Source organism: Styela clava, chromosome 9 (assembly GCF_964204865.1).
Source record: "Styela clava chromosome 9, kaStyClav1.hap1.2, whole genome shotgun sequence".
NCBI classification, from domain to species: domain Eukaryota; kingdom Metazoa; phylum Chordata; class Ascidiacea; order Stolidobranchia; family Styelidae; genus Styela; species Styela clava.
This window is the reverse complement of record NC_135258.1, coordinates 16,394,712-16,413,322: the sequence shown is the minus strand read 5'-3', so window position 1 is coordinate 16,413,322 and position 18,611 is coordinate 16,394,712. Positions and strand designations below refer to the sequence as shown.

At 32.9% G+C, this 18,611-nt stretch overlaps 2 protein-coding genes across 2 annotated transcripts; both read right to left on the bottom strand.

Annotated features, from left to right (window-relative positions):
* Nucleotides 1-76: 76 nt before the first annotated feature.
* On the bottom strand, nucleotides 77-1,798 carry LOC120339878 (actin, muscle-like). The gene is made up of 3 exons (XM_039408108.2): nucleotides 1,273-1,798; nucleotides 740-1,093; nucleotides 77-501 (listed from the first exon to the last, which is right to left on the bottom strand). The coding sequence occupies exons 1-3, from the start codon at nucleotides 1,727-1,729 to the stop codon at nucleotides 176-178; spliced, it is 1,137 nt and encodes a 378-aa protein (XP_039264042.1). The 5' UTR covers nucleotides 1,730-1,798; the 3' UTR covers nucleotides 77-175.
* A 522-nt stretch (nucleotides 1,799-2,320) lies between these two features.
* Nucleotides 2,321-17,890, bottom strand: LOC120339877 (semaphorin-3E-like). Its single transcript, XM_039408107.2, has 21 exons — nucleotides 17,748-17,890; nucleotides 16,721-16,884; nucleotides 15,350-15,409; nucleotides 15,091-15,198; nucleotides 12,911-12,998; nucleotides 11,864-11,983; nucleotides 10,890-11,053; nucleotides 9,909-10,041; nucleotides 8,892-8,964; nucleotides 8,009-8,194; nucleotides 7,553-7,734; nucleotides 7,354-7,436; nucleotides 6,776-6,975; nucleotides 6,318-6,421; nucleotides 5,758-6,049; nucleotides 5,418-5,623; nucleotides 4,790-5,005; nucleotides 4,179-4,332; nucleotides 3,931-4,095; nucleotides 3,610-3,698; nucleotides 2,321-3,287 (listed from the first exon to the last, which is right to left on the bottom strand). The coding sequence occupies exons 1-21, from the start codon at nucleotides 17,827-17,829 to the stop codon at nucleotides 3,265-3,267; spliced, it is 2,892 nt and encodes a 963-aa protein (XP_039264041.2). The 5' UTR covers nucleotides 17,830-17,890; the 3' UTR covers nucleotides 2,321-3,264.
* Between the last annotated feature and the right edge of the window lie 721 nt (nucleotides 17,891-18,611).

The window sequence follows — 18,611 nt, the reverse complement described above, 5'->3', positions numbered from 1 at the left end:
TGTCCTTCGTGGTGTTTAGCGGCCATGAGCTATAGTTCAAAAACGACTAGTGAGCTGTACTGAAATATACAACTCATTAAAATGCAACGTTTGTGTTTATTTGTTTAAATACCGAATTTTAAAAACTGAAAAACTAGTCTAATATTGATGAAATTAAATTGGAAAATAGGAAAATTTAAAAACATTTTCTGTGAACAATTGATGGACCAGCTTCGTCATATTCTTGTTTCGAGATCCACATTTGTTGGAAGGTTGAGAGAGAAGCCAAAATTGACCCCCCAATCCAAACAGAATATTTCCTTTCTGGTGGCGCGATGATCTTGATTTTCATTGTGCTTGGTGCAAGAGCTGTAATTTCTTTTTGCATACGATCAGCAATACCTGGATACATGGTGGTACCTCCAGAGAGAACGTTGTTGGCGTATAAGTCCTTGCGGATATCGATGTCGCATTTCATGATGGAGTTGTAAGTTGTTTCGTGGATGCCAGCAGATTCCATTCCTGAAATGAAAAAATGTGTGTTACAAGTTGGTTTAGGGCTATGTTTTTATAGGCTGCTTCTCGAACCTCGTGCGATTTGTGGCATGGCAATAACTTTTAAATATATGAATGACACCATATTAAAATCTATTTTTGACTTGCCCATAATAGCGATGGAATTTAGACTTAGATAAGGCATAGATTTTTCGCACACAACGGGGATGAAATGAAGTTTATAGTCAATAAAAACCTATCTTACCTATAAATGACGGTTGGAAAAGAGTCTCGGGACATCTGAATCTTTCATTTCCAATGGTAATAACTTGTCCGTCAGGCAGTTCGTAGCTCTTTTCTAAAGAAGTTGAAGAGGCTGCAGTTGCCATTTCTTGTTCGAAGTCAAGAGCGACATAGCACAATTTTTCTTTGATGTCACGAACGATTTCACGTTCAGCGGTTGTGACGAAAGAATATCCTCTTTCAGTGAGAATTTTCATCAAGTAATCAGTGAGATCGCGACCAGCCAAATCGAGACGAGCGATGGCATGAGGAAGAGCATAACCTTCGTAAATTGGTACGTTGTGTGAAACACCATCTCCAGAATCCATGACAATACCTAAAATGTCAATATTGAACATTTTAAACGCACATCAACTACAAGACTATAGATTACTTGAATACAGGTAGCCTAATTGATTAATTATTTAATTAAAGTGCTGAGATGAAAAGACCAAGTTATAGGGCTCAATGGAACCATCCTTCAACCTAAATTGAAATTATTTTTGTGGTGTTTACCTGTGGTTCTTCCTGAAGCATAGAGTGATAGTACAGCTTGAATAGCAACGTACATTGCGGGTACATTGAAAGTTTCAAACATAATTTGAGTCATCTTTTCTCGGTTAGCTTTGGGATTGAGTGGGGCTTCAGTAAGAAGAGTTGGGTGTTCCTCGGGAGCAACTCGAAGTTCGTTGTACATAGTATGATGCCAGATTTTTTCCATGTCGTCCCAATTAGTAATAATGCCATGCTCAATTGGGTATTTGAGTGTCAAGATTCCTCTCTTGCTTTGTGCTTCGTCTCCTACGTAGCTGTCCTTCTGTCCCATTCCTACCATAACACCTTGATGTCTTGGTCTTCCTACAATAGATGGGAACACAGCTCTTGGAGCATCATCTCCGGCAAAACCAGATTTTACCAATCCGGATCCATTGTCGCAAACGATGGCGGTTTGATCTTCTTCTCCGTCAGACATTTTGTTGAATTTGTATTTCTAGCTGAATGCTGGATGAAGTTGTAGAAAATTGTACTACAAGATGAATGGATGATTGTGTGCTTACAATTCCCGGTTATATAGCGAAGTAATGTACAAGGTGCGAAGCGCATATGTCAGCTCGTTAACGTTCGTTCAATAATATTTCGCTCCATGTTTGGTGCGACAGACTGCTCGGCGTGATGGAACGCTGTGTTGTGTTAGCACTTATAAAGATTATTAACATATTTGTCACTTTGTCACCAATTCAATGACTTCTGTTATTTTCGTGTAATATGTTTGAATAGTATTTCATATATATCCTTTTTTATGGACTTTGGGCCTTACATAAAAATTTGAAGTTCAAACCAAAATTCTGATTGCTGAGATCTTGCTTGTTTTTTAGAGTAATCCAGGGTCTTTATGTACTTTTCTATGTTTCGAGCATCTTTCATTGGGCTTCAAGATTACTTTCTGCGCAACGTACTGCTCAGCTTGGCCTTGATGTTTTGATGTATACGTTTTTATGTTTGTGTATAACCCTAACCCTATAACATGCCTCGCCTTTCATTTCAGTTATAAACCAGCCGTATTTTATACGAAGTAAATTTATTAATAACAATAAAGAAAACATAGTCAGGAACTGTACAATAATAAGCTGGCAGTATTACAGCATTTAATTGTTGTATACTAGTTTTTTCAGTATTCTGAAAGTAAATGCTCCATAAACGGTGGGTGTTATAAAGCAGCTAGCAAGGAATTAGTCACAAAATGAATGTTTTCAATGAATATTTCAGTTACAGGAAGATGATGTGTGTAATTGGACCAAGTTGAACTGTGGTGATAAGGTGTAAGTTAACCCAATCAATAGACATTGCGCGAATCAATTCTCAAATACAAAAAAAAACTGGCAAGAAGCATAAGTATTCTTAGTGTGGGCGCTGGGTGAACTAAAATACAGAATAAGTGGCTTTTCCAGTCTTGGATGCGCGACTTAAGTTGTACAAAGTATTGCGTGCAATTTTAACCATTATAGAAGTTGAAATTTATATTACTTTGCGGCAAACGAAAGAAATGTCAGTGGGAATTAAATCTAGATGCGGCGTGGAAATTGACTACCTTTGACTATTGCAAATACACAAGACAATGTAACAATCTCATTTGATAAAGGGATCAATGGCTTACTTGAAGGCTTTCGTTCAATTTATTTTTGGATTTTTATTCTTATTATCTACTATAAAAGCTGATGTTTTGAAAACTACTTGCCCAAAAATATCGGATAAAATTTTTTTGTTATGTTGGATTGAATAATTTGTAGGAAAATGCATTATTTATCATTTCAATAAAAAATATTTACTTTGTAGCACCTTCATAAACAAATTCTAATGCTTAAACTAAAAGCACTTGTACAGAAACAATTTTTGGAAAAATAGCAATAAAAATGAAATTTCAATGTAGCAAAATAAAATAATGAGCGTTGTTAAAATAATAAAATATATATTAAAGCGCAGAGAAATTTTCTTCTTTCTCGGAATGCATTATCGTTCAACTTCGACAAAATCTGGAAAATTAAATACAATGCATATGATATATATAAATAACATAATATTAAAAAAAATTAATGCAGCTTATTGCTAGCAATAACTAACTAACTATTTATAGTGCATTTATTTCATCAAGGTATTCATTTTTTCTAGCTTTTGAGTTATATATCGTTATACAGTAATTTTGTTTAGAACATAAATTAGATATATGCAAAAATACTTGGCTACCTTTCTTTCAATTCGAATAAATTATTCTTGAATTTTCGGAATCAGATTAAATTATATAATACTTATATAATAATTAATATATAGAAATATTGTATTAAAGAAAATACCTACCTTTCATACAAATCACCCTGCGAGCTTTATTACATGGAATTAGCTGCCATTGATTTGAACGAAGTGTTGTTTCGACGCAATATTTTCCCCTGAAAAAATATAAACAAAATCATATACCGTTAATCGCAATGTCACATCAAATCATAACTTATTTGCAAACTGAAAAGTTTTAAAAGTTGTTAATATGGTGAAGTTTAAACAGATTAACAAAATAATTTTGAACAATTATTTCAAATGCGGAAAAAGGTAAATATTCATTTGTGCCGTTTATCAGGAAATACCAAGCATACATAACTAAAAACTTGTAAATAAGCCACTTACTCGTTGGATAATTTTCCCTTTTGACCCTTTGAAAACTTGCGAGCTGCGTATGGATTAAAAGTAGATCCGTCGTCTGTCCATATCATGGTACCATTGCTATGTTTCTGTAGCCCAATCCAATAACGTTTTCTTGGAGCAAACTTTTGTCCTATTTCGTATATGTATCTGTGAACATGTGAAAATTCGAATAAAAATGATTTTCTAATAAATGACATCTCATTGAAAATATTTAGAATAGGGAATCTTACCTTGCTTCTTCGTCGGTTTTCATTGTTGCCAAAACGGCGTTGTGTGTCGAACAGTATTTAATGGCTTTGGCGTTGTTTGAAGATGTTCGAGTAAGCAAATACATTTTTCTGGTTGGTTCATAGGCAAACCATTGGGTTTCTCCACAACCTCGTTCTAAATACAATTTTGAACGTAAAAATTTGGTTTTGATTTCAAAGTAATTCGAAGTATATAAATATTTTGGACAATAATAGGCCTTTGTCACTTACAAATCAATCGGCAAGAGGAATATAAATGGAGCATTACAAAATTTGTCAAAAAACAGTCAAAAATATAGAAGAATACAATTCTTTTTAGTTAGTAAAACCCGATAAAACTACCCTCGAAGTAAAACCGTTTACATACCTATATAAATTAATATAAAAATATAAAATAAATATGTTTTATATAGATTCTATTGAAATTTTATCATAAACAATTTGTTAATATCTATCCTTAGAAAATGTTAAAAAAAATCTGCTGATTTTTGTCTTTTTTCAATCTTAATATTTCTGTTTCATAGGCAAAAATTTTCGACAATTAGTTTCCTCTACGAGGGAATCGCAAATCATAATAGTAAAAAAATTATTACCTGGAAGTGCCGAACTCAATTTCAGTCTCTGGTTTTCTTCTTTTATTTGGTTCATTTGTTTTTGAAGTTGAGTTTTTTCCTTTGTCATATTTTGTTTAGTCTCGTCTAGAAGATGAATTCGTTGCTTCAGTCTGGATGATCCGGACAAACAACTTGCAAGAGTATTAACGTTCGTTTTCTTCTCTCGTTCCAATACTTTCATGTCATGACGCAGTTCTGTAGTTCGTTTGAAATAATACCGTTATTAATTTGTGAAGCATAAAGTTTGTGCGTAGCTTATTTGTGGCTGCGAACTATGGAACTTAGCTTGACTTGTCCAATACAGGTGGTATTTTGGTGAGAAAAACAATGATCTGGAAAAGGTTTATCTGCTCTAATTCTTCTCTGAGGCCCCGATTCTTCAGAAATATCATGGTTAACACTGACCCGCCATTTCAATCAGAGGGTAATCATAGGTGATAAAACGATATTATATTTTATAGCGTTTTACGTATAATGTGGTTGCTTATAAATAACCATGCTCAGGCAAAAATGTAGCTGATGCTGCTAACTTGTTTAAAACATTATTGAATGGGATGCTAATCTATTGCTACATACAAAACAAATCAATATAAAACAAATAACAAACCTCTTATTTTACTCGCATATTCTTCTTCCTTGTCGCAACGTCTAATACCAGATTCAGATTCATCTGTAGCCATTTTCTCCAATGTTCGTCTACCACAATCCCTATTAGATCTATTCGCCCCGACGCCCTTCTGTCCGTCAGATGGTCGATCAGCTTCTGCCCTCATCTGATCTGCTAAGGCGGCTTTCTTTTGAGCCAGCAATCGCCTTGAAAGAAAAGTTTTAATCCTACTTTTAAAGATGTAATTAATTAATTGTAACGTGAAAACAAGCAATGTTTGTATTTTGAAATTTCTTTCACGTTATGTACACGCCTAAAATATTGTGTTTAGTCAACTTACGATGTCTGTGTCTTTTCGTGCTGACAGGCATGTAGAGAATACACGGTATTTCTATATAACTGAATGACTAATTTTCTTCTTGCATCATATTGAAGTAATAAAGTCGATAGTTGACTATAATTTTTTGCCAGAGATGATAATTCATACATCGATTCAGATAATTTTGCGGTCAAATAGCTGTTCTTTTTCTCAAGAAGATTTATAGATTTGTTTTGCTCTTCATTTAGGAACTTCAATTTGACGTTTTCTTCTGCAATCATGTCGAACTCAGCATTCGGTTTGTCGTAAATATCTGTGTATATCATAGTATTTATAACTTTGATTCAATTTATAACGTTTTAAATATCGAATTATAACAGTACTAAAAGCACAATATTATAAGATTGTGTTTTGAAAACGGTATTAGTTTCTAATGATATATATAACATCACATACGATAGAATGTTATCGAGGACTGTCATTTTTTAATTGAAATATTTTAATGAAACTTGAAATGTTATCGATAAAATTTTAATTAACAATGGCTCATTTTTTCTATGTGAAATATAAATAAAATTTACCATCATTATCACCACTTTTCTTGTCAGCATTTAATTCTCCCCCTTGTCTACATTCGCTTGTCGGGTTGATATCCTTCAGTATAAGCAAGTTTATTTTTGATGGCCTGTAAATAGAAATGACAAGGATTAGTAGAGAAACAAATTCTCCCTGAGGATTCGCTGTTTAGTAGCTGACATCATCTTGTAAAGTACCCGATATATATTTTTAACATAAAACATTTCACGGATTTTTTTTGAGTAAGTGTTATGTACTTCTGAGCAGTTTTGTGATATCACATTAAAAATATTCTGGATACCCAGAATGATAAGTTGCGCTAATTGGCTTCAGCTACTCAAATTATTTGGAAATGCGTGAAAAAGACGGCGGATATATGATTCGAAAGCGAAAGACCAGCGAAAACAAAAAAAAAACAGATTGTGCATAAGTAGTTGTATTGATATCAGATGTAATAACTCACGTGTTGAAATCAAATAGTTCACATTTTTCTTCCACATCATTCCAGTTACAATAAGGATCGTTTGCTGCTTTACAATCGTAACAACCTTTGTACATGGAACAAGAAGCAACCGGAAGTTGAATGGCGGAAGCGTTAGTTCCAATGTAAAAATGTCCATTTTCAATTTTGATTGTGGTTACTGTGTCGGAGACTTCATCATCCTGATAAAACAATGTGTGGTATTCTGATTATTGCTTCCAAAGATCTATAATGTTGATTGCTGCGACGCAACCTTTTTGTCAAATGATCTGAAGTTGACACATTATATCAAATATAATGTTCTAAACAGGGATATAAATGAAACTTTTGTCAAATTGATAATGTAATCATTTACTGAAGGGTTTTATGGTGCACTAGAATTATCGCAAAAGCCGCCAACCAATGCATGTAAGCGTTTTACTAAATTATTAATAAAGTTGTAATAGCTTCTCAAATCCCATGCCTAGCAATGAAACATTTTACCTTTCTCGTACACTGAGAAAGAACAAGCATGGTAAGACTCGTAGTTAAAATTATAGACAAATATTCATTTCTAATACCTTGAATATATTTCTTGATGGAATCTCCCAGAATTGACTTCTGTCTTCGACAAAGAATACTAATCGTTTCATAAAACCAGTTTCTGAAACGGAAAAATCATCATTATTTTGATTGTATCTTGTTTCGAATAACTGGATAAAAAAAAATTAAGCGGTCATTTAGTTTGTGCAAACAAGGTCAATCTATTTGGGAGTTCACCTGATATGTAATGTACCACATCATATTGACGATCTACCAATTCGCTTCCCTGTCTCTCTCTCCTTGTTATTCTATCAACGACAATATGTTTGTATCTAGTTCCTGTGTCTTGATAAATTGCCGATTCATCCTTAGGTTTGATGATTCCATATTTGATAGGATGTTCACCTCCAAAAGACAATCTGAAATCATATGTTATCGAATTTAAAAGTTGAAAGAGTAGTAATGAAATGCCAGTGGTTCATTCATTCAAGAAAATGCGTAAGTGTGCTGTGTGCATGATAACATAAGGACAATATTTGTGTGACCTAACTACCTTTGTGGTCGTTCAACAAAAACAAGTACGTATTTTCAAATGTTTCAGAATGCTCTCTTGATCCTAATTACCAAGTAGAGAATTTTCACATACCGATTAGTTTAGTCGTAAATACTGTATCAAAAAAATAAATTAGCAACCTTTTTCCCGACATGGTTGAAGTGTCCGGTACGCATTTCCCCGGTGCAGTTGAAGATGGTCCATCGTACGTTGAATATATTGACGAAGATGACTTTCCTGGTCGATTCCAATATTTATTTGTTGAAAAATATTTTCTGATGTCATTCATTTCGAATACACATGTCGCAGTAGCTTCAAATGCACCACTGAAAACATCACATTGAACATTTAGTAACATAATGATTTTAGACATTAGCATCAGAAAACTTATATACAATGATGGGATTTAAAGTTTTAAAAACTGGTTCTCTTTTGTATCTCACTAACAACATGTTCCCACAATACAGAAAATCTATGTATGTCAATACGTAAGCTAAATTAGCATGACACGCTTTGCATAAATCTAATACATAATTTTGAAAACGCCAAATATAGCGCTAGTCGTCAGTTGTGGGACATGTTACGCATCTGTTGCGATCGTCTAAAACATAAAACAAAAAAGGGTTCGCCTATTATTACGACATTCCAAGTACGGGTTCGTGGAAACACGCTGAATCCTAACACCGCTGAAACAGTTTTCTTCAGAAGTTGCGAATTTGCTTGCGATAGTATTTGACAAGTGGTTGCTCTTAAATTCAAATGCAACAAAGTTCAAATCAGCTAATCTTTAAAATGGCGCCAGTACTGAGGTGGGGCACATGGTACACCACCAGTTGTCATAAACTCTTTTTATATAGAGTGATGCTTATCAAAATTGTAATCTGATTTACCAAACAGAATTTACCAACATAGCTTATTACTAACCCAACTTATTTTAAGATAATGTACTTTCTCAAAATGAGTATTTTGAATGTAATTCTGTTTATTAGCACATTATATTATTATATGAGCACCGATACTTACTTCGGTGTAGTGAAGATCGTATATATCGTCGGATTGCTTGGTTCTTCCGGATTAGGTATAACATAACTGCTCTCTGTAAAACAATATGAAGAGATATAATATCTTAAAATATTGCAACGGAACTAGTTTCTATGTATTTAAAAAGCCCCGAGGTGTTTATTTGAGCTCGTTTTCAGGTGTAGGTTTCGATGTCGGGTTGCAACATTTCAGAATTTAACAATAAGTTGATTTATCGTTACATATCACCACCTATGCGTCAGAGGGTCGGGACAACCGTTTTAAAAGCTTTGGTATCGTTAGTTACATGTTTTTCGAAACGATTAAAATTCGTCTAAAACGATGTCTTCTTCTATATAGGTTTATTATCCAGAAGTGACCACTTTACAATTTTAAGACATTTCTAGACATGTTTACTGCAAATTTGACCACGAAACAAAAAACAAGGTGAGATATGTGGGCAACATATCACTTATAAATATGGATTAGACGAGGTTCATAATATTTATTTAATCTTCTGGCATGTAGTTTTATGGTTTGAATACGAGTCACCTTATATTTTGACAATCATAATAGCTATTTCCACAAACTATAAATATTATTTCAGATATGAAAAATAACAAATAAATGATACGATATGGTTATTGAACAATAAATAAGTTTTTTTTAATAACTATTAGACCAAAATGGCGGATTTTCCGACAGTTATGAGTTTTTTATGACACATATTTTTATAATACGTATATAGTGAGGCTTATACTCGGCAGTGTTTGAATTTCTACTCGGTACAATCAAGCACTTTCAGTCATCCAGTGAACGATATTTAGTAAAACATTCATTAAATATATTAATTTTGAGATCGTATCACTCGCAATTTGTCAGAGTTGTTTATTTGTCTACGTGTGAAGAGCATTACGTTTATTCTTATATTACCTTTCACGATATAACATTACCTGATAAAATTTTCATTATATTCTGCGTTAAAAAATAAAATAAAAAAAATAAAAATATATCTCTTACGTATTTCATCGTAAAAGAACGGTATTGTAGGTCGATTCCTTCCTCTGTTTATTTTTACTGGACAGGCGATCCTCATTTTAGTGAAAGTTGCAAAATTGTCTTTGAGTACCCATAAATTTCCACCTCTGTCGTTCTGGAAAAAAAAATATTTAACAAATATTTTGGCCATTCTAAATTCTAATTGTTTATAAAGTAAAGCTGTAAAATAAATATAATTATAGTAAATTTGTAGTTCTTTTGTATCGTTAACATATTTTCAATCTAGAATCTTCTTTTATACGAAAAAATCCTAAAAAGTTTTCCTTATCAAAAAATCCTTTTGAAATAGATAATAACCAGTTGACAATATTTTCTTAAAACATATAATTGTGCTTTATATACTTCTACTTTTTTTGATGGTTTTTAGTCTTAAAAAGATTTCTATTTTCGGTTTGTGATGTAAAAAAGCCGATCTTCTATTGTATTCGTAGATAATTTCGTTCAACAATGATAATTTATGCGGGCGTGGTGAAAAAGATAAAAAATAATAGTTGAAACTGAAATGGAACAATAATTTTGTCACGATAGTTCAATTTGTGTTTGTGTCAGGTGTTTTATACCTCAAATATGTTTTGTGGATGAAATATTATGCTTCATGATGGGCCATTTTTCTCATTTTGACGCCTCATCAACTATCAAGAGTTTAAATCTAAATGCCATATACTCCATTTTACTAACACATTACGTCGAAGATCTGCGATAGCGATTTTAAATTCTTTTACTTACTTAGTGAATATTTTCATGAACTGACTAAATCAATTACAGATACCATTTTTATTTTTCAAAATGTCGTACAACACTTTTTTTTCATAATCGGTATAAAGTATTGAAGGCCAAAAGTTCAATATATATTTCACACAGCTCGAGTTCAAGACTACATTCCACACAATCGGTACGCATGCGTTGGTCGATATCGAAGATTTTATCGATAACAGCACTTACAGCACAAACACAAGCTACTCTTGAGTATACAAGTCCAAGAGAATGGTCGCTGTCCTGCGTTAATATTTCAGTGGGTATTTCTTCGGCATTTTCCTTCAACAAAACGATAACTTTTTCTTGACCTCTTTCATCTGGAACACTAAATGATGACACGAAGTGTGGATCTAGAAATAAAAATACCAGTCAAGGATTGGATCGGATAATCTAGCTATAAATTTTGTAGAGTCTCACTTGTTGTGTACTGTATTTAGTTGTCATATATTGGGTCAAAAATCGATTTAATATAAAATCTTCATTGTTTATATATCTAACCGCTCCACCGAACTTATTAGTACATGTCAGTGTATAAAAGACGCGAGTCGTAGACTCGGACTGGATTCGCGTTTTTCAAAGACCAAAATCGACTCTAGTTATCCAAATAAACTATTCGAACTAGAATTGGACTAAGCACCAAAGAGACTGGGTGACCAGAGAATTAATTTCGGTGAATTATGATGTATAATTTTCTCTATTTTACTGTCGTTCTGTTGAAATTTGTTACAACTGAGAACTTGACATATGACTCGGTACAACAGCGATTCGATTTGACCTGTGATTATGGATTAGGTGAGGGGTTTGACTTAGGATCTTTACGTGAATATTAGATAAGAAATACTCGATTTTAAAGTAAAATTTTAGAATGAGAAATGAATTTGGAAAAACACGTTTTACTTGATATTATCAACTCTAACAATGAAATCATTTGCTGTGCGGGCAGTTCCATTTGATTATACGTTATACGTAAATTGTATTTTTTATGTTACTTTTATGAAAAAAAAATCGTGAACACGTCAACATTGATTTATTATTTACGCATGAAATGTCGCCTGTGGGCAACAATTTATTATAACCGATAAACTTTTAATAGTTGGCATTGGTATAAAAAATGAATAAAATGATAATATGCATTATTCCACAAAGTTAAAGTGAAATACCGCTGAGCCAAAAGTTGTCGTTCTCATTGGTACGCAAGGGAGTTCCACGGCTTGTAGTTTTTGCAATGACTCCATTTTTCATCGAAGATGCTAAACTTGTTGCTGTGAACAATGCACCTTCTGAAAAAACAATAAAAAATAGTTAATCTACAAGAGTTTAATAGTATTATCGGTTTTATATCATTTTATATATATATTTTTCATATTTTTGTCCGTAAAACACAGTTCAATACGATCCGCAGTTAAATTGATTTCTAATCCAACATTTAAGAGATTTTTGGTCAAGATGCGTGACAACTTAAAATATGAAGTTCAAAGTTAAGCCATGGTTTCTTGAATAAACCAATCGAAATATTTTATCCTGTTTAAGCTTTTCGGTTTTATTTGAAGTTTAGAATCATTTATGTGAAACATTCAAAAGTTAATAATTCTGAATGCCGCGTTTGATGTCGATTGTTTGACTGCATTCAAGTATGTAACATATTGTTAAGTAAACCAGTATGGTTGCTGTTCGATACTTTGCTATCTGAATTTAAGCAACGTGTTTGAAGTAAGACAGAGGTCGACTTTGCCGTCCCTATTGCGACAGGGATGTGTAGAAAAACTCCGTTGAAAATCAGTATGCCCATCACGTCGACAATTGTTGAAATGACTGTGTGCGATTAACACTTGAACAAATATCCGCGAATGGTTTTTCTGGTGCAATTTTAAGATAATAATCTAGACGTCTCGCAATTAGGCCTCTTTTTTAAAAGATAATCTCATTCATTATACTCCGATGATAGAGGTTTCAATATAAACATACAAGTTTCAGTACAAAGGCTTATGAAAAATCGTGAACGCCAATACAAAGGCAATTATAACCATGGGCGCCCTAATTGACTAAAGTTACGTAGAATGGAGGAATAATAATGTATATACACTACAGAGTGATATATTGTTTTGAATCTTTAATATATTTATTATTTAATATTATTTGGTGGTTATAATTTACATTATGTCCAAGATACACATCAAAAGATAAATATACAAGCACAAATAAAGTACCTGTCATTGTAGAGACGGTTGCTGACAACGGATCTTGAGGTGCCCGCCATTTTCCACGTTGACCTCGTCCTGGAGCCCGTTGAAAATCCTAAGAAACGAACAATTGTATGAAATTGAAGAATTGTGTATCAAATTGAGGATTTTAACCTGTATTATGATTGTCGATTTTGTTGTCTTGTTGTCACGCGTTTTTATCCCAATGGCCTCACTTTTGACCCAAACTTAGCTCTGGAGAAATCAGCCACTTAGCTCAGACAATTGACCAAGTTAGAAAAAAGAGAATAACATTTCCCAAAATTATTACATCTTTGACAACTATTCAATATTATTTATTGCTATTAGTAAGACGGGTGTCTATATTCCTTCAATTGTTTGCTGTCCAAGATGATATATGAATAACTATAAAACTTAATATTGATAATCTTTGTAACTTTTGTATGGATGTAATCCACATCTAATTTTTTGAAGAATATCTTGAATTGTGCAGTGGGAAAAGATGGACACTCCAGACAAATCCAGTTCTCCTCCAGCACCACCTAAGCGCAAAAGTCCAACCGATCGACAAATGCGTTCGACTGCGTCAATGACCTCCACAATTAAAGTTGACGACATTACCAATCTGGTGTCTGTACTAGAAAGTACAGTTTTAAAGACACTGCGTCTCGAGATCCCTACCATCATCCAGCAACATCTTGAAAGATCTTTCGATGCAAACCAGGCCTTCACCAATACTCCAAATTTGGAGAATTCAATAACATCATTGAAAGAGTCAATAAACGAGATAAGATCTGAAGTAACATCCTTTACTGAAATCAAAAACGAAATCCATGAAATCAAAATAAGCCAGGATTTCGTGTCGAAAAAATTCGACGAGTTGAGATCAAGCCAAATCGAGCTCAACAAAACTGCAACCAAAACAAAAAAAAGAGTTATGGAACTTGAAAAGCTTGTGGAAGAGCTAGAGGAAGAAGTAGATATACTAACTGAGAGACAACAGGACCAAGAACGTCGTTCCAATATGACTTAGCTGGCAAAAAAGAAATTCGATTTAAATCTCTAATTTGAATTTAAGGTGTGAATCAATTTGTCAAAGGACAGCGATATTAACTTTATTGCCTTCGTTTCGGTACGAGTCTGTTACTAAAAACTTTCGGTCTGTTTTAGTCTTGGCATGAAGCCCGCAGCATACTTACACCACTAGCGCCAGGCGCAGGTTTACACAAGTCACCAAAGTTTGTTTGTGGTATTCAATTCGCAAGATGGTGGGTGCGACGCTACAAGATAATATTTCAATTGTGTATGGTACCCGGTATACTGGAACATAAATATACTCGCCAACGTCATTTTGAAAAGAATCAAAAGTCAATCCAACTTTTTTGATCCGTAATTATATTCAAAAATCAAACGACTAATGTTGTACCAGACATGATTCGCGAATGACACGCGCTATCCACAGATCACGGTATTTTACATTACATTTTTTATTTAATATCCAGTTATTCTGGTTTTATGTAAAAAAGAAACAAACGAAAAGAGGTTGATATATCAAATCAATGGTGACAAGTTACATTTAATTCGGAATAGAAATTCAGAAACTGTGTGTACAAATAATATTTAAACTGAACTAAACTATAAACACAAAATGTTTGTTTTTTTTAGGCAAAATGATCCTAAAAAAAGTTTTATTCTACATCAATTTTGCAAACACTATTTATTAATTTGTATTATTTTTTTTCATTGCGCCTCGGCAAACTATTGACTATTAACTATACGACAAACTATTCTCCACACCCGTAGTGTCCAATTCTTTTTTTTTTTAATTTTTTCAACCAGCCCCCATGTACCTTCCTTGCGAGTTTTTAATAGTAACAACAATAGACTAAGGAAGTAGCCTTGTCACACTACAAATTCTTAAAATTTTTGGAAGAACTAGAAACTTTTTGGCTCGATAAAGTCACCTATCCAATTAATTACATTTGGGTGAGGTGGTGGGCATGGGGTTTCATTTCGAGATATATTAATTGGCGAAGCATGAATTTAGTCATGTCTTAGGCTTTTGCCATTCAGTAATGCCGCCAATTCGGGGGTCGTTCCACAAATTTATTCAACAAATTTTTAACAGCGTTTCACGAATGGACTTTTTCAAGTTTTGATTCATTATAAAAATCACTATACGTTACCTTTTTGTGAATGTAAGTGCATGTCGGGCTAAAAGCCATTGTTCCACAAGCGTAGAGATGAGTTCCATTCACTGAATGCAAAACCCGAATACTGTTTTGACATCTTGCCTGCATATCAAAATAACAATACTTTAAATTTAATAATATTAAAATAGAATAAAAAACTTGGCTGAAACATACATGGACAGTGATTAAGATACTTCTGATCTAATCAAAGCTTAAGAATGATTTTGACATCTGGGGCCTATATGTCACTCACCGCGTCCCCTTTGAAGTTGAGGCAAGTTTGAAGTTGAAAAGGCTCGGGAGCCCAATGAATCTGAAAAGGATGTAATCATATTAGATGTTTTATTTTAATCGTTATGTTTTTTTAATATGAATTCTATTTTTGACACATAGCGGTTTTAAGGAATAAGAAGTGTAAGGAGAAATTGGTGTTGTTTATTCAACGCTGGAAAGTTATGAATGAGTTTTCCGAAGCATTTTTTTATATCATTATTTAATCAAAATATGGAAATGAATTGATATCTGATTAAACCTATTTTTGACGAAAAAGTTGAAACGCAAAGTGAAAACGCGAGGGGTGTGTATTTCATACATAATATACTGAATTTAAATAGTTTTATCCGCCGTACGCTATAGGATTGAATTAAAAATTTTAAAAATACTAAAAAATTTGCAAAATTTCATCTTAATATGAATGATGTGTACTTTATATATAGTTATGAAAACGTCAAATCTCGACAGAACTTTGTCCGGCCTCACACTTTACGATCAGCGACTTTTACACTCAGGGAAGATTCCTAGAGATTTATACAAATGATGAATACGATAGCATTTTAATGACTGTTGATATAATTCTTCCTTTTCACACCACAACAAGAAAGAAGTGAACAAAGTTTCAAAACTGATTCATCATATTCGAGATGACAAATTCTCAAGAGTATTCGTCGCAATACCAATCATTTCGTGTGAATGTCCAGAAAAAGTATTCACAGATATTCGATACCTAATCGCGGAAGGAATACAAAACGCCACTCTTTGTTTCGACATACGCCAGTGTCAAATGGCACTGTCGTAAAACAATGTCTACCACAGGAATTAAAATCCAACTGCAATTACCTATCATGTCGTCTACATATGTACTCAAACAATTGAACATTAACTGATAAGCGACGGCAGTTAGAACGATCGAAGTATTTTCATATTTGCATATTACATTATTTGTGTTTGTTTGCGAAATAAGATAACAGAGACAGGATGATATTTGGCTCAACTGGAAAGTGAATCTGAACTAATGTACATGAGCATTATAAATACCAAATCCTGTTATCGGTAATACCAACCAATTCTCGAAACAGAGGCACTGAAATGTTACAATATCAACTTCTTATATAAACGGAAAATTGATCGCTGGTTTAGTTACATAAAGGCCACCTATAGCCATTTGAACACTGGTGAGAAGAATAAAAAAAATATTTGTTGATCTTTGCGGATGTAAATGACAATCAAATGTCATATACCGCAAACATTTATCAACCCAATGTAGTTTATAAAATGATATTTGAATTACGGGAAATCTTGTTTAAACTGTCTTTAGAAAATTTAATGTTTTCGTAATCTTACTTACCTCTGCCTTTTTTATGGAAATGTCATCAAGATCCATTGCGTAAAGAAAATTAACTGCTCCAACGTATATCAATTTTCTGTCGTTATCAATAATCATGTTACTCAGGTCACGTGATTGCAAAGGTCTGAAAAGTTTTCGCCGCGGATCGATGTTGTCAATATTTTCTGAAATAAAATTATTTTTTATATAAACAATGATATATATGTATAAATTTTTTTAAATATTTTAAATTTTAAATTAGTTATATACAAATTACACAGCATCATATCAACAAACTGATTACATTTATGTCAACCAGATACATGTACGAAAACATCACATTGGAGAAGGTAGATTATGTACTGTTATGACCCGAGCCTAATCAAAAACAATAATTCCTGTAGGTCATCATTATACGTCATCTTAAAGGTCAGGGGTCAAAAATGAGGTCTGGTCAACTTTTCACCTCAATTGACATTGATAACAGAGCCCCGATAACTGATATGTTTGATGTTTTGGCTATTATTCATAATATTTCATTTACAAATGAAATCATACGTGGGCCAAGTTATTATCTCCTTTTAATGAACATAATAAGGGAAAAAGTGTTTAAAAATGGATACAATTTCATGTTTGGCTGGATATTCTAGCATAATAATTTTCAATTATTTATAATTTAATCTTGCAAATGGTGACTTTTGATCCATTTGTTTAGAAATCACTAAAGAGAAAGGTTTTTCTTCCATTTTAATTATAATATTTACAAATATTGGGTTTCGCTTCCTATTTCAGATAATTTGCAACTTAACAGACTTTTTTTTATCTAACATAGTTGTCAAAAAAATTGCAACTTAACCACAAATATGAAAAATTATCAAATATTATGCATAAACTTTCCTTGCAAGGCATTTAATTCAAAAAAAGAAAAAAATATATATATTTGTAATGTTAAGGACTAAATTTATATATCCAATATTAACTTAATAGTTAAAAGTTTGCAAGCTCCAAAAATTCGTGAAATGGAAATTATCTAATTCATTCTACTCACCATTACTGATTTCATGAAGGTCTGATTTGACAGAAGTATGAAGACAAGCAACGACAAAATAAAATAATACTATTTTGATCATTTTATCTATCTTTTAATACTTTCTACCTCTGTGAAATTAAATTAACATTAATAATGTGTACCGGTCATATTCTCAACATTAATTAATGCACTTCCTTGCACACTTTTTATACTGACATATTCTCAACGCCTTTTATCTATTTTTTTGGTTTTCAAGCTTCATATTCAACGTAAAATATGTTAAAAGTATTCAAATATATTGACAATATATGAAATATTAAATAAATGGCCAATCTTTGATTTATTTTAACAATGGTGGTTAAAACTTGAACTAGACGGTTTCGAGCGTTCGGAATACGGAAACAAATAAATTACTAACTGATCTTATACACGCATTGTGCCCGTAACTGGTAACCGCCGTATTATATATTCAAACTTTTTAATTATGCATTTCGCATTAAAAAAATGAATAAAAATGTTAGTAATATAACGCCGTAACCGTCCACATCGGAGCAAGCGCCTGGATTTGATGAATCTTATTATCCCTACCAGATAAACCGCACGTTATCCACCTCTGATGCCAAAATATACCTTTGTTGTTTATTAGCTGACTCTCAATGATTCCTAATGACTGCCTGAACGCGTGCTTGCAAATTCATTGGGGAAAACTTTACCAAATTTGCGGTCGACGTGTTGGACATAGGCCTTACCTAAGTGGAATTATTTTACATATACTTTTTATGAAGCACACACGCATCTATATATAGAATCATTAGCAGAAAACATTGGTAAAATTACTAGGATTTTAAGGTTAATATAACTGATTTTGCTAGTCAAAATTGC